The following is a 16337-nucleotide window of genomic DNA, read 5'->3' as shown; positions in this document are numbered from 1 at the left end:
CTCAAACCGAGTACAAATCTCAAGGTCTCATACAGCAGTGATAATTGTTAACCTGTACATCTTGGAGTCAAGACCTACAATCTCAATAGTCAATATCAACACCTTCAATACCCTATCTACACTCAACTGGTTCCAATAGGTGGGACACGTTGCTTGCATGCCCAAACCCACACTTCCAAACAGGTACTCTACTCTGAACTGCACCATGACAAAAGAATACTAGGAGAGCGGAGGAAATGTTCCAACAACACTGTCAAAGTTTCCTTGAGAAAGGATAACATTGACCACCAATTTATGGGAACACGTGGCACATAAACTCTGAAAATGGAGAAGGAATACTCAGGATGGCACTTAGAAACTTGAGTTCCTTCATTGGGAGCACACAGCTATCCCAACATAACACAGCGAAAGAAACAAAACTCCTCCAAAATTATGCATTTGGCCATCATGGCAGCACCTGTTTACCCACCAGTGACAGGGTGTGAGGGTCCAATATTGGTCTCATTATCCACCTCAGAACTATTGGAATTATAACAAAAGCCATCATCCTTCCTGACGATACCTGAAAGACTGCCTGAGGAAAAGTACAACCACATGTTCATGCTCACATGTGATAGAATTTTAACCTCTCCATCTCAATAGCCAGAACATTTGGCAGTAAAGTATGTTTTAGTGGTAAGTGAACAGCTTAAAAATAATGCTTGAATTCTTTCCATGGAAAAATAGTTAAAAAATATAAAAAATGACAGTTCACTGTGTACTTTTTCCTTAAAGCTCATTGAACATGTTTGGAATCAAAGTTAGTTCTTCAAAACTTGTGTTTAGTTGATAGTGATCTCAGAATTGAGTTATAAGACTGTTCTACTTTACATGCATACCAAGGCAGCTGCCTGGTTGAGGCAGTAAATCCTTTTTATTATACAAATTGAGATCGTATGATGTACATTTTTATTAAAGTTCATAATTTAGGGTATGGTTTACCTGACTACCAAACGTATTTGTTTTGAGGGGTAGAATTTGAAGTGATTTGTTACACTATTGGGAGTATGCTTTGCAGTGTAAATGGAAGAATAAGACAAGAAATGTTCTGTTGTTATTATTTTCATTAACTTAGATGTAATAGAATATTTTTTATTCCTTTATTTGTCCCACACCGGGGAAATTTACAAGTTACAATCATGTAAGTTAGAATAATTTAAGCTATAAAAAAAGAATCATCAAATCATTGTTGCACTCAAGGAAATCATTCCGTTTTTCCGAGTCTCCACTGGATCTCTGCAAGAATAATCTGCTCTGTTGCATTCCATAGATCTTTATCCATTGCCCTTTTTTCCTTTATGTATCTTTCCGATTCACTATTGAAAGTGATTATTGAATCTGCTTCAGCATTCTTTCAAATTCCAAACTCTGACTACATTTGACATGCCTACCACTAATTTTACATTTATGTTCTCAGCTTCTCGACCCATCCACCATCATTTGATTGCTTTTTGGGAACAATACATTTTTAGGCCAAATTGGACTAAACTGAATCTGATTTTAGGAAATATGGCAGAACAAGTTGGCCAAGTGACAGACTGTGCTGATGCCAGCCAGTGTTTCACATCTCCATGGCCAAACAGGATTGTGTTGCACCATAGCATCCAACACACGGTTGATTTAATCATGAGGTGTTATGAACCAAGGCCTGCTCATTTAAATATCCACCAATGTGTATGTGTTTATTATTTTCCCTTTGCCCAACCAAATGTTGCTTCACAATGGCACACTCTGACTGTGACATGTCTGGTGGATGGCTGCTAACTTTCTGCAGGGGAGACTGCAAAATATATAAAAGTAGCTTTAACACTGAGCCTGGCTACGGACTGTACCATCCGAGGATGGCGAGCAGCTGGCTAATTAGCAACAGCAAGGTTGATTGTACTGGGATTTATTAATGCTGATACCCCAGAGAAATTGAAATAGTCATAGAGTCATGGAGTGATATAGCATGGAAACAGGCCTTTCAGCCTAACTTGCCCACACAGGCCAACATGTCCCAGCTACACTGGTCCCATCTGCCCGCGTTTGGCCCATATCCCTCCAAACCTGTCCTATCAATGCACCTGTCTAACTGGTCATAATGTTTTGGCTGATCGATGTACATAATAAATACACTCAGCTCAGGAGAAAGCGAGATGTAAACAAAAACCTGGAATTGCCTAACAGTTGCCTAAAAGGTCAAAAAGGCCCAACAGAGGATGTATTTCCTGCGGCAACTGAGGAAACACAATCTGCCACAGGCAATGATGGTCCAATTCTATACTGCTATCATTGAGTCTGTTCTCACCTTCTCCATCATGGTCTGGTTTGGCTCAGCCACCAAGCACGACATCCGGAGGCTGCCACGGATCGTTCGCACAGCTGAGAAGGTTATTGGCTGCAACGTTCCCCCCATTGATGAACTGTACACTGCAAGGGCCAGGAAGCGAGCGGGCAAGATCATCTCTGACCCCTCTCACCCTGGCCACAAACTCTTTGAAGCACATCCGTCTGGAAGGCGACTACAGACTGTCAAAGCATCTACAGCCAGACATAAAAACAGCTTTTTTCCACGAGTGATAGTTCTACTCAATAACCAAAGTCTGTAGTCTCTTTTTCGCTCTGGCTTATTTTCACCCACATGTTTTGACCGTAATGTTGTATCCTTATTGTTTTGATGTGTTTATTGTTTTGATGTGTTTATACTTTATTCTTAATTGTTAACTGTATGTTTGTGTTGTCATTTGTGAGCGGAGCACCAAGGCACATTCCTTGAATATGCCTACTTGGTCAATAAACTTATTCATTCATTCAGTTCAGGTGTATCACAGCTGATGTGCGACAATAACCACTGTCTCTCAAAAAAACGTTTCTGACCCCTTGAGTATTTCCAACATTTTCTGTTTCTAGCTAATTTTAAGTTATGCTCGTTCTTTTTTTTTGCATGAATAAACTCTGAGGTTGAAAATCAAGCTGCACGTTTCAATGATTTAACTTCGAATGCTCTCGGAGTGGCGACGGGGGTCGGGGTCTCAGCCTTATCTCACCCCCGGGCGGTCTCCACTGTATCAGTGGAGGATGTCCGGGGACCCCTGCCCTCGTCTTACCCCGTGCACACCCGTAGCAGAACTGCTACAACTATGCTGGACTATACCAGACTGCAGTAACCAGTCTGAAGAAGGGTCTCGACCTGAAACGTCACCCATTCCTTCTCAAAAGAGATGCTGCCTGTCCCGCTGAATTACTCCAACATTTTGTGTCTATCTATCGAAGTAAAACAGCATCTGCAGGTCCTTCCTACACTGCAGCAACTACACGTTGACTTGAGTTAGCACCATGTTGTGCCTCAAAGCAGCTGCTTTCTCTTTGGCAGCTTACAACCCAGCAATATGAATATCGTTTTCTCTAGCTTCAAGAAACCCTAGCTTTCCTTTGCTCTCAATAGACAATAGACAATAGGTGCAGGAGTAGGCCATTCGGCCCTTCGAGCCAGCACCGCCATTCAATGTGATCATGGCTGATCATTCTCAATCAGTACCCCGTTCCTGCTTTCTCCCCATATCCCCTGACTCCGCTATCCTTAAGAGCTCTATCTAGCTCTCTCTTGAATGTATTCAGAGAATTGGCCTCCACTGCCATCTGAGTCAGAGAATTCCACTCCTCTGTCTTTCCCTCCCCCGCCCTAGTTCCCCAACTCGTTTCATTGTTCTCTTGATTCATTTTGACTGATTGTATGCCTCGTTGTCAATTTCCCCATCGCTAACAATAAACCATTCTACATTTCCTTGGTCAAACGTCTGCCCTGATCTGTCGTTTGCACACCATATCTTTGGTCTCCCTCTCTCCCTGACTCTCAGCCTGAAGAAGGGTCTCGACCCGAACTGTCACTCATTCCTTCTCTCCAGAGATGCTGCCTGTCCCGCTGAGTTACTCCCACTATTTTTGTATCTGTCTTCTTTGTAAACTAGCACCTGGCAGTTCGTTCCTGCGCGCTGCAGCAACTGTAGGTTGTCCTGAGTTGGCCCCATGCCATGTTGCACCTGTCAAAGCCAGGCTTGCTACCTCGCTGTGTAGGTTGGTCCCGTGATGGCCCCATGCCATGTTGTACCTCTCAAAGCCAGGCTAGTTGCCCCGCTGTGTAGGTTGTCCTGAGTTGGCCCAATGCCATGTTGCACTCCTCAAAGCCAGGCTAGCTGCCCCGCTGTGTAGGTTGTCCTGAGTTGGCTCCATGCCATGTTGCACTCCCCAAAGCCAGGCTAGCTGCCCCGCTGTGTAGGTTGGTCCCGTGATGGCCCCATGCCATGTTGCACTCCCCAAAGCCAGGCTAGCTGCCCCGCTGTGTAGGTTGGTCCCGTGATGGCCCGGGTGATGTGATACCAAGGAAGGGGGGAGTCTGAAGGCGAGTTTGCTGCGCTGCCAGCCCCTGCCATCGGGGTGTGCTGTCTCTGACTCTCCCAGCGCCCGCTCTCCCCTCTTCTCCCACACTTTCTCTCGCTCTTTCCACTGGCTCTCATTCGCACAGCAGCAGCCACTGACTGACTGACACGGGCCAAAGTTATCCCGGAATAAGGACAGCACGCATGTGCCGTCAACCCGGATGTAAATCACACACTTGTGCCGAAGAAGCAAACGATCCGACCCGACCCGGACCCTGCTAACTCTTCACACATTACCAAAGCAAACAAAGGCGGCCGGCAGTACAGTACAGCACAGCACAGCACAGTACAGTACAGCACAGCACAGTACAGCACAGGACACCGCACATCACCGCGCCCATGGCATCACTTGGCCCATAAAGCAAGTGGGACAACCGGGCGGATTGTTTGTGGCGAGACAAACCCGGGATGAAGCAGAGTGAGAGCAGGGCTCGGTGCATCTGGTACTTGGCGACCACTCTCTGATGGCAGCTCTTTCAGGTGATGTACAGGAACGGAATACTTTACCCCCCACCCCCCACTGAAGTTTCCAAACACACTCACTGCAGAGACGTTGGATGAAATTGAAATGGCAACAATTAAAAAAACTCAACCAAGATGCAAAGATGTTTAACCATTGCATTTTAAAGAGAGGATTTCCATTCCATTGATTTTGTTTTGGGCGTGATGACAAGACTAGTTTGAAAGATGTTGCCTGTCGCGGAACTGTGTTTTACTGTTGTTGTGGACAGTTATTTTGTTACCGGAAAGGATTTATTATCAACTTACTGCTCCGCTTCTCCTGCGTCGTGGGTATCAATCATGCCCAAGGCAAACAACCAGTTTCTCCAATTCGCAACAGCCAACAAACCCCCCCCCCCCCCCCCCGCCACCAGGTCCAACCAAGTCAGCATCTTCTGCCAATTGCTACATGCACAGCAGAATCGGTCTCCACACACGTTCGACTTTGGTCATCACTCATTTCCCACTTTAAAATCAACATTCCCTCTTCTTTCCAATTTTTAATATTTTGTTGAATTTTATTAGCATGAAAATCTGCCTATTTTGTTTGGTCTTTGGTTAGTAAGTAGAACAGTATTCAGGGGGTAATAATTATAAAGCAAAGGAAGAAGAACACATTTAAATACCATCATCTACTACTTTAGGACATCACACTTGATTTGTAGGTAATACAGTACCTTTTCAACTCCTCCTTAATGTAGGAAATATGACAGGCACTTATCCATAATAGCAAAGTGTTAATGGACAGATTTGAACTGAAGGATGAATGCAGGGCCAGAATACCAGTGACGACCTGTCTGCTTCTCTTTGAAACAATGCAATTGAAAGATACAATGTAGAAACAGCCCCAGTGACGCACTGAGTCTATGCTGGCCATTGATCACCCATTCATACCAATTCTATGTTATCGCACTTTTGCACTCACTTCCTACATACTGGGGGCATTTTACAGAGACCAATTATCCTACAAACTCTGACGTCTTTGGGTTGTAGGAGGACATCGGGGCAACTAGAGGAAACCCATACAGTCAAAAGCTCCACAAAGACAGCACAGATAGACCTGATGCCAAAGTTCCGGATCAAACCTGGGTCTCTGAGGATGTGAGGCATTAGCTCTACTAACTGCACCACAGTCTTTATTTCTAATCCACTTCTGATGTTTAATTTGAAATGGTATTACATCTTCATATGTTGCACTTACTTTGCATTACATTTTAACTTTCTTTATTGTTTCTATAAAATCGTTTGTTTAATCACTCCTTTCATGATTGAAAATATCTAAGTTTCAAGAACCTCGTCTCATAATTTTGACCCCAAGCTTGACACTTTTTGTTGAACTGCATTCAATGTTTAAATAAGGATAACGCGTCAGAAACAAGACCTATTTGTTATCGACATCTAAAATTTACTATGAATTTCTATAGGTGCCAGAATATTCTTATATAATTGTTAAAAAATAAAAATACATTTATTCCTCTTGCTGTTTTTGGTAACTGAATAAGGATTGTGCTTCTAATGGTTGTTCCTTTTGATATATCATCTGTTTGCCGTTACATTGATTGGGTTGGTAGGTTATGAAGAGGACCAAGACAGCGTGCAAAAGACAATAGAGAGGTTAAGTGAATGGGTGAAATGTTGGCAGATGGAATATCGTGCTGGAAAGTGTGAGGCTATCCTTTTTATCGGACAAAACAAAAAGTGCTAGAGGAACTTAATGGTTCAGGCAGTATCTATTGAGGGAAATGGAAAGACAATGTTTCAGGTTGAGACCTTACTTCAGACTGAAGAAGGATCCCAACCAGAAACATCCTCTGTCCATTTCCCCACATATGTTACGTGACCCGCAGAATTCCTCTCGAAATTTGTTTTTTTGCTAAAGCTCCAGCACATGCAATCTCTTGTGTATTCTTTATTATTATGAGTTAAATTAATTGAAACCACAGAATGTTGCAATGTAAAGGGTTCTGGGATCCTAGTGCATGAAACTCAAAGGATTAGCATCCAGGTACAGTCAGTAATTTGGAAAACAAATGGAATGTCGGCCTTCTTTGCAAAAAGTGTAAGAGTAGGTACGTTTTAACATAATTTTACAGGTTGTTGCTGAACCACACCTTGATCTCCATATGTAAAGAAGAATGCACTTTGACTGGAAGCAGTGTATTGTTGTTTCATTGGGATGATTTCTGAAAGGAAGGGATTGATGCATGAAGAGCGATGGAGCAAGTAGGTCTTGTACTCAGAGTTTCAAAGAATTAAAGAGATCTTCCCAGAACATGTATGGTGTTGAGGGGGATTAACAGGGTGGATGCTGGAATGACGTTTATCTTAGTGTGGGGTATTTAGAAAATAGTTTCAGAAATAGGGATGGCCTACTAAGAAGGATATGAAGATGAATTTATTTTCTTGGAAGGTCATGACTTATTGGAATTCTCTATCTTGTGGAGATGGAGTCATTGAATTTATTTAAGGTGGAAATTGACAGACATTTCAACCACAAGGGAGTCGACGTGTATTGGGAAACAGTTATAAATTAATTTTGAGGCCAAGATTAGATCAGCCATGATCTGATGAATGGTTTAAAGCTCCAATTGGCCTACTCCTTCTCCTGTTTTTTATGTTCAATTTGTCACAAGTAGATAGGATGGTCATGAAGGCTTTTGATACATTGGTCTTCATCAGTCAGGGTATTGAGTATAGAAGTTGGGATGTTATGTTATAGTTGTACAAGATGTTGATGAGGCTGCATTCAGGGTGTTGTGTTCGGTTATAGTCATCCTGCTTTCAGAACAATATTGTTAAGCTGGAAAGGGCGCAGAGAAGATTTATGAGGATACTGCCAGGACCTGAGGGCCTGAGCTATAGGGAGAAGTTGGTCAGGCTAGGACTTTATTTCTTGGAGCGCAAGACGATGGGTGATCTTATAGAGGTGTATAAGATCATGAGAGGAATAGAAAGGGTAAATACACAGACTCTTTTACCCAGAGTAGGGGAATCAAGAACTAGTGGAGATAGGTTTAAGGTGAGAGGGAAAGATTTAATAGGAACATGAAGGGTAGTGATTTTACATGGAGGGTGGCGGATATATGGAAAAAGCTGCCAGAGGCGGTAGTTGAGGCAGGTACAGTAACATCATTAAAGGTCATTTGGACAGGTATATGGATAAGAAAGGTTTAGATGTAGAATGGGCCAAATGTGGGCAGCTGGGACTAGTGTAAATGGGACATCCTGGTTGGCATGGGCAAGTTAGAGCAAAGGTCCTGTTTCCGTGTTGTATGGCTCTATGTGAACAAGAACATATGTTTTTGTAAGAACGCCATCAGTTCCTGAACAATAATGATGTTTCTCTTGATTTGTTTTCATATAAACAGTTTTGATTGTAGTATGATTTATACACTATCTTCTCCACAAACTGGACTATGGATCAGCATCTCCACCCTAAAGCAGTTTTCTTCCTCTGTTTCCTCTGCTGATGGATAGACTGATGCCAATTGAATAAGGTCAATTCCCCCTTAAGCTCACCTATAACCCATACAGTGTGTGTTTTACACAATCGTAACACTGGCTTGAGTTAGTATTTATCAGTTAAATTATGTTTGTAATATTAGTGTGGTTACTTGTTAATCCCATATCTAATCCAATCTATTATAAATATGTTGATATTTTACCAAACTGCTCCTAGCCACATATCTGAGTAAATAGAGCTTTGTAGTTTCGATACATTTAATAGAAGGATGTAAAGTTCATTCAGGGAGCATAGATTATTTAAACGGTCTATCATGACTTTACTGTGAACATGAACGTTTTCATATGATATTTGCTTAATATGTTTTGCTGGATTGTATAATGATATTGCAAATAAGCATCTAAAAATATATAATTTTACACTTAATGTCTTCCAGCCTAGTGAGATGTGATGGATTTCCGAGGCAAAAAATATGAGCGAGGAAGTAACTGGTCAGATCCTGAGGTGGTGGAGTTGCTGCAGCTTTGGGCCGATGAATCAGTTCAGATGGAGTTGGAGAGTTGCCTACGGAATCAGCACGTCTTCAACAGGATAGCTGAAGTCTTGAGGGAAAAAGGTATCCACAGAACTGGAGACCAGTGTAGGGAGAAGATTAAAAAAATGAAACTTGAATACAGAAGAATTAAGGATAACAACAAAATCTGTAGAGGCGGCAGAACCTGGAAGTTCTTTGAGGTGATGGATAGAGTGCTGTCCAACAGACCAAATATTTGTTATAGTACAGTAGGTAACACGGTGATAACACAGCAGATGCCACCAGGTATTCTGACAACAGGAGATGGCTACATTCATCATCATCACCACCATCATCTGACTTCTCCTCCACTTGGCATTTCTCATTCGCATCATCCTCAGGAATTAATGGATATAAAATGTGAAGAAGTGGATTCGGATGAACACAGTGAGACTCCTGAACCACCGCCCTCTCTTGTACTTCAGCAGAGTGGAGATGATCACGGAATGGATGGGAGTCTTTTGGAAGGAGGACAACATGATGGGTCATCAGCTATTAGGGTCGATGTTCCATCAGAGAATACCATTTCTCCATCAGGTTGGTATTAAAATAACTTTTTGCTCTATCTTTTTCTGTCTTTAATTTATATTTTTTCTTTCTTATTTCTTATCATATTCTTTTCTTATCTACTTTTATCTTCCCTGTTTCCCTTTCTCTATTCCTGGCTCTCATCCACATTCTTAACTTTGATTTCTTTCCCTTCTCTACCCCCTCTAGTGCCTATCCATTTCCCTGCAAAAACTCTTGGGCTCATTTAGTGACAATGTTAATGAGCCCAACCATTACCTTGGCACCAATCCTACAAACCTGACCCTTTCTCTTTCGATGAATCATCCATTAATCTCCAACACATGACTTCAAACTCTCTTATCACATCCCTTGATCCCACTCCATCCCTTTCTTTCCTTGACTCTTGCGCTTATTTTTGCTCAATTTTATTTATTTTTTGTTTTCTGTTCACTGGAATGTGGCTTAAAGTATTCAAATAGTTGTTTTGATCTGTTGAAGAATAAAAACAATGTGAATTTTATAGAAATACAGTGTTACTAGTACAATAGGACACTTATTATTCTTGACCAGCCAGTGGTGCCAAGAAATCGCAGTCATTTGATGTATGTTACCTCTCAATTAAATTTCATAAAGCATTTTATATAAAACTGTAGATGAAACTGGAGGACTTAATATGGTTGTATTATACCGCTTCTGTTCATTATTTGCCACTTGGGTTAACAAATGTCAGTTTTGTCTTCATAAAAGGAGTGGTAGACATTTGGGGCAGCATGGTGGCGCAGCAGTAGAGTTGCTGCCTTACAGCGCTTGCAGCGCCAGTGACGCGGGTTCGGTCCCGATTACGGGTGCTGCCTGTACGGAGTTTGTACGTTCTCCCTGTGACCGCGTGGGTTTACTCCGAGATCTTCGGTTTCCTCCCACACTCCAAAGACGTACAGGTTTGTAGGTTAATTGGCTTGAGTTTGTATAAGTGGTATAAGTATAAACTGTCCCTAGTATATGTAGGATAGCGTTAATGTGTGGGGATCGCCGGTTGGTGCGGACTCGGTGGGCCGAAGGGCCTGTTTCCGCACTGTATCTCTAAACTAAACTAAACATTTACATTTACATCTGATGATAAAAAAGTTCGTGGTTTTGCAAATAGTGAAGATGGTTGTGAAAGATTGCAGCAGGATCTGGATCAATTGACCAGGTGGGCGGAGGAATGGTTGTGGAATGTAATACAGAAAAGTGTGAGGTGTTGCCTTTTGGTACGTCGAACGAAGGCAGGACCTATGCAGTAAATGGTAGGCCTCTGGGTAGTGTTGTAGAACAGAGGGATCTAGGAGTACAAGTGCATGGTTCCTTGAAGGTCGAGTCGCTGGTAGATAAGGTGGTCAAAAATACTTTTGGCACATTGGCTTTCATTAGTCAGAGTATTGAGTCTCTAAGGTCACGGAGGTCATGTTGCAGTTGTATAAGACATTGGTGAGACTGCATTTAGAGTATTGTGTTCAGTTCTGGGCACCATGTTATAGGAAAGATATTGTCAAGCTTAAAAGGGTTCAGAAAAGATTTACGAGGATGTTGCCATGACTAGACGGTGTGGGGAAAGATTGAGTAGGCTGGGTCTCTATTCTATGGAGCGCTGGAGGATGAGGGGTGTTTTTTAAACTGTATGTGCAGCATAAGGAAACATGGCAGCCAATTTATACACAGCAAATTTTCTTTTTACAAGCAGCAATTAATTGATGAAAAGGTAGCCTATTTTGATAATATTGGTTTTGAAAAACCACCGAGCGGGAAACAGGGAAGATTCCTGTTTGTTGATGTATTATAGGAATATGGCATTGCCAAAGTCTCATCCAAAACAAAGCATCACCTCTAAATGACAGGATTTCATGAATACACCCTTCCATGAATACTGTATTTACATACTCCAGGGATGTGAACATTGCTGCCAGGGCTGATGTTTATTACCCATTTAATCAAAGGAGCAGTCATTTATTTGCCAGTCAGCACTTCACATGGGAATTGGGAAGTGGTCATGTTCCGATGTGCCATTTGTGCCAGGTGGAAGGGGCAATGTTTGGCAGAAGAAACAGCCAAGATGTATGCAAATCCTGAAGAAGAACATCTCCTAAGGAGAGATGGTGTCACTGAGCTAACACTGATATACGAGTTCAACCTTGAATAGTCTCTTTAGATGCATTACTTCATTATTATGACCACAAATAAAAGTGTTGCAGTTTTTTGGAACCGTAAGCAATGTATTTTTGGATTAAATCTGTATTTCTTTATTTCAGACTATGTCAGTCAGAATATAGGTGGCACGTCTTCAGGAATGCACACCTCAGGGCCTGCATTTTCCACCCTCCACAGACTTCGCCGGAAGAGGAAGCCACCCCGGGTGAAGGATCCCTTGGATGACATTCTTCTTAAATTTCTCACAGCGCAGAGAGTAGTGGAGGAACGTTTCCTGCAAATGGAGGAACGCAGAATGCAACGGGACATGGAACTAGAGGACCGGCGGATGCAACTGGAACAGCGCCGGATGGAGCTGGAAAGGGAGCACGAGTACAGAATGTTCACCATCTTTGCTCAGATGGTGAATGAGCTTCGGCACGGTGGCTCCGTGCAGAACTTGGGCTTGGACCTCAGCCGGGTCTTCTCACAGTCTTCTGACCAAGCTACTGAAACAGTTGGTAGCCCGAGCTCAGCCTCCACCTCCAAAGATGGTAGCAGTAGAGTGCTCCAGCATCAGAACAAACCTTTACCAAATGGATTGAGCGATGTTACAACTCATGCAGAATTGAATCCAACATTCCAGCATCTTCACTCAAGTATTTATTTATCGAAAAGAGGAAATGAAATTAAGAATTTTTTTGGAATATTTCAGAAAGATTCTCCTGCGCATCACGCAGATAAGTACGATGAAGACAAAAATCCGAATGTGAGTCTATTAAGCTGCGTTAAATAACCAGGTGTAGGCCTGAATTACTACTTTAGTTTGGACATTTATATTCAATCACTTTCTGTTTGGGATATGTTAGCTACCTAATTTAAATCTATATACAATTTCAGATTGGTTAATATATTTTACCAGGATTCTGGGCTTTGATTTTTAAGACACAGTAATAACATTTATTTAAGAGACTTTGGGTCAATGTGAAAAATTAATTTGTATGTATAAAGCTGTACAAATCTAGCACAATCTTTAAATGTTTAATATTATGTGGAGATGGTGGTAAATTGACACTCAATTGTCTTGAGATATTCATGGGCTTGGGTTTACTTACCTTGCAGTTTGGTACATATGAAAAATGTTACAGTCTTGATCCTTTTAATATTATTTATGTGCATTATGAATATGATACATTAAGTTTCATGTTTGCTTTGGGCACTACTCTGCACACAGGTTTATTGCCTAGGCATAGTTTTCTATCCACAGGAGACTGGAGCAAAATGCAAATTGCTGAAGGAATTCAGCGAGTCAGGCAACATCAATGGAGACAAAGAGATAGTCGAAGTTTTGGGTGATGCATGACTCTGTATCATGACTGATGCAGGGTTGTGATCCAAAACATTAACTTTCCCTTTGCCTGTACAGACTCTGCCTGACCTGCTGAGTTCCTCCAGCAGTTTGTTTTTTGCACCATTCTGGATCACTGCACTTACCCACGGAAAGCTGTTACAGGAATTTTATCGGTAGTTGTTAAAGTTATTTCTATTTCTCTGCAGTGTTGAGTTTTGATCACTTTGTAATACAACATCAAGCGTATTTAATCTTCATTCCAATGCAGTCAATGAGAAAGTTTACAAACCACGTCGATGAAATTTGATTCAGTTTTAATCTTCATTATACTAAGAAATGTTGATAATTGATGGAATTATGAATAGTTTTTTGCTGTTCTTAAAATTGAAGTAAACAGAGATCTAAAAACTCTTTTAGATATGCAAATTTATTAGCTGAATGTTTTAAATGGGCATGTTAATCTTACATTTACTAAATCTATGGGAGAAGGTTTCCATTAGTCATTATGTGCCAGGAACAATGTCTTTTGTTTATCATTTCCTTTGGTCTTCCTGGAAATCATTGTATGATTTATGTTTGCAGTGTGGCTGATGTACAGAGATGAGAAGAATATTTTCTCTCCTTTCCATTCTCATAAATCAGCAAAAACTGCGGATTTCAGAAAGCTGGAAAATTCATCTCCGGAAATATCTGTTGTTTTAAATACAGTTTGTTGTGTGTAAATAATGTAACTATTAATGTTCCAAAGCAGAGTCAGTGAAAATTCACATGGCATTCTACATGCCTTAAATTAAATTTGACTTTGAGGGTAGAATTGGAGCCACCTATCACTGAAATTGTAGGACAATTTGCAAAGTATATCTGAATATAATTTACTTTTGTTCAGATGTATGTCATTATATTTGATTTGCTTTCGTCTTTCTTCCAGGGCATTATTAATCTGGGAGTCAGTGAAAACAAGTTGTGCTTTGATCTTCTTTCCAAAAGGGTATGTCCAACTGTACCCTTTTATATCATTCAAAGAATGACTTAAATGCGCTTCCTAAATGGTACTTATGTCATTCAACTTTTTCCTATGCTAATGTTTAAAGTAATTTAAAGCAATCATGTTTGCAAAGGAATTTGATGCTTTCAACAAAGGTTTCTATATCTGATTTCTTCAGAAGATTTGTGGTTGTCTTTCCGTTTCATGTCCAGAATCTTTCATATACAACTCTAAATGTCCAAATGAACTCAACAGAGTTTAAACCATTTTCATAACTGACTTGTAGATTTATAGTTATTAAATGATTACCCTGTTTAAGCATGCTCAATTGAACTGTTGATTGCTCTTTTTTGCAGGTAATGCAGACTGACGTAATACAGATGGACCTGCCACTCTTGGAGTGTCCAGACTGGAATGGACAAGAGTTGTAAGTACTGTGTGATTTTAATTTGTAGTTTATTGATATTACATCACAATAATTTGAATGTGCATCCACGAACATATACTGAGTCAAAAATCGGAAGCTGACTACATGTTCTGGGTTATTTCAGCGCATTTTATGTTCAGCGCATATCGTTAGAGATGTTTTGTTGTTTCAGTTTAGATATTAAAATGAAATCTAGAGCGACACAAAGAACTGCAGATGCTGGTTTACACAAAAAGACACAAAATGCTGGAGTAACTCTGGGCCAGGTAGCATCTCTGGAGAACATAGATAGGTGACGTTTCAGGTCAGGACCCTTCCTCAAACTAATTCTGGAGGAGGGGGGAAAACTGGAAGAGAAGTGGGAGCAGGACAAAACTTGACGAGTGATAGGTGGGTACAGGTGAGGGGGAGGGGGGGTTGATTGGCAGATGGTTGCGCAAAGACCATAGATGAAAAGGCAAAAAGTTTGAGATAAGGATAGAAGAATGCAAATTGTGAAGCCAGAGAAAGGAATACGAAGCATGTGGGAACCTCAGACCTCAGTAATGAGAGATTGAAGAAATCCGCAAAAAACACCAGCCAGTTGGTCCGCGCACGTTTTGAGAAAGCAACCTGATACACCATCAGGTCCAGACTCTTTCGAAGGATCCTCCTGAAGGATCTTCTGACATCGACCTTGGTGACTGAGTTTACAATATCATTGGGGGCTTTGGGAACCCTGAGAAGGCACATCAGTATTCTCCCTATCAAAGCGTGCATAGAATACATTGAGCTTGTCCAGGAGTAATGCCTCATTGTCCCTTGAGCTGCCACTTGGTTTTGCCTCATAGGACGTGATGGTGAACAAGCCCTGCCACGGCTGCTGAATGACCGTCTCATCCTCTAATTTAGAGCAAAAGCCCCTTTTAGCCTTTATGATGCTCTTATTGAGGTCATACCTGGACTTGTATGAATCTACATCAACAGACTTGATTGCCCGAGATGTGGTTCTAAGAAGATTGCAGACCTCCCGTTTCATCCAATGCTTCTGGTTTGCAGAACACTCGAATGGTTTTGGTGGGAACACAATCCTCCGTATATTTCCTTATGAAGTCAGTAACGAACGTGGTGTATTCGTTCAGGTCAGTTGCTGTGTCCATAAACATTGTACAGCCTATTGTCTCAAAGCAATCCCACTGTTGTTCCTTTGCCTCCCCTGACCAGCTTAGTGCAGTCCTCAGCGCTGGGGCTGCACTCTTCAGCTGCTGCCCGCACGCAAGAAGAGGGAGTACAGCCAGGTGGTCAGATTTTCCAAAGTGAGGGCAAGGAATGTAGCGATGGCATATCTGATGGTGGAGTAGCAGTGGTCAACAGTGTTTGATTCTCCAGTGCTGCAGGACACTTTCAGATTGTGGTTTGGAAGTCACTTCTTCAAACGCCTTGTTGAACCCTCTGGCTAAGATAGGAAAAGGGTATGCAGTCTGGTGTTTGTTGACCACGGTGTGCGGCTCCTCCTTGCTGGATGAACGTCTGCCTGGGGGGATGTAGATCGCAACATGATGATGGAGGTGAATTTCCTTGAGAGCCAGAAGCAACAGCACTTCACTGTCAGGTGTTCCAGGTGCGGAGGGCAAGAGTTGGACAGGGCTGCTACGTCTGAGCATCCCGAAGAGCTTACCATGAGGCAGAGGTCTGCCTCCCCCTTTTCCTGATGCCTCCGTTTGGTCCACGCGATGAATGGAGAAACGTTAGTGCTGGAGGGCCGAGAATGGGGAGATTGGACTGAGCGATGCCTCTGTGAAGCAGAGCACACAGCTTTTCCTCGTCTCTCTTTGAAAACGCAGCCTTGCCATTAATTCCTCATTTTCTAGGGATTGTACATTGACCAGTAGAATGGTTGGTTGAGGGTTCATAATACCCTGTGCTT

At 41.9% G+C, this 16337-nt stretch overlaps 1 protein-coding gene across 3 annotated transcripts in view; it reads left to right on the top strand.

Annotated features, from left to right (window-relative positions):
- Window positions 1-16337, top strand: part of LOC144602332 (1-aminocyclopropane-1-carboxylate synthase-like protein 1) — a 66667-nt gene that overhangs the window by 20371 nt on the left and 29959 nt on the right. For 2 of the 3 annotated variants that reach the window (XM_078415323.1, XM_078415322.1), the window contains 4 exons: window positions 8858-9532; window positions 11791-12437; window positions 13948-14007; window positions 14361-14431. In XM_078415323.1, the coding sequence (XP_078271449.1) occupies window positions 8872-9532; window positions 11791-12437; window positions 13948-14007; window positions 14361-14431 (1439 nt within the window). In that variant the 5' untranslated portion in view covers window positions 8858-8871. Of the gene's footprint in view, window positions 1-4625; window positions 4938-8857; window positions 9533-11790; window positions 12438-13947; window positions 14008-14360; window positions 14432-16337 lie in introns of those variants that run through there. The other variant, XM_078415321.1, reaches the window with a different exon arrangement.

The sequence above is a fragment of the Rhinoraja longicauda genome, chromosome 18 (genome assembly GCF_053455715.1).
Source record: "Rhinoraja longicauda isolate Sanriku21f chromosome 18, sRhiLon1.1, whole genome shotgun sequence".
NCBI classification, from domain to species: Eukaryota; Metazoa; Chordata; class Chondrichthyes; order Rajiformes; family Arhynchobatidae; genus Rhinoraja; species Rhinoraja longicauda.
Note: the sequence above shows the minus strand (reverse complement) of the source record. Positions and strands in the feature narration are given on the sequence as shown.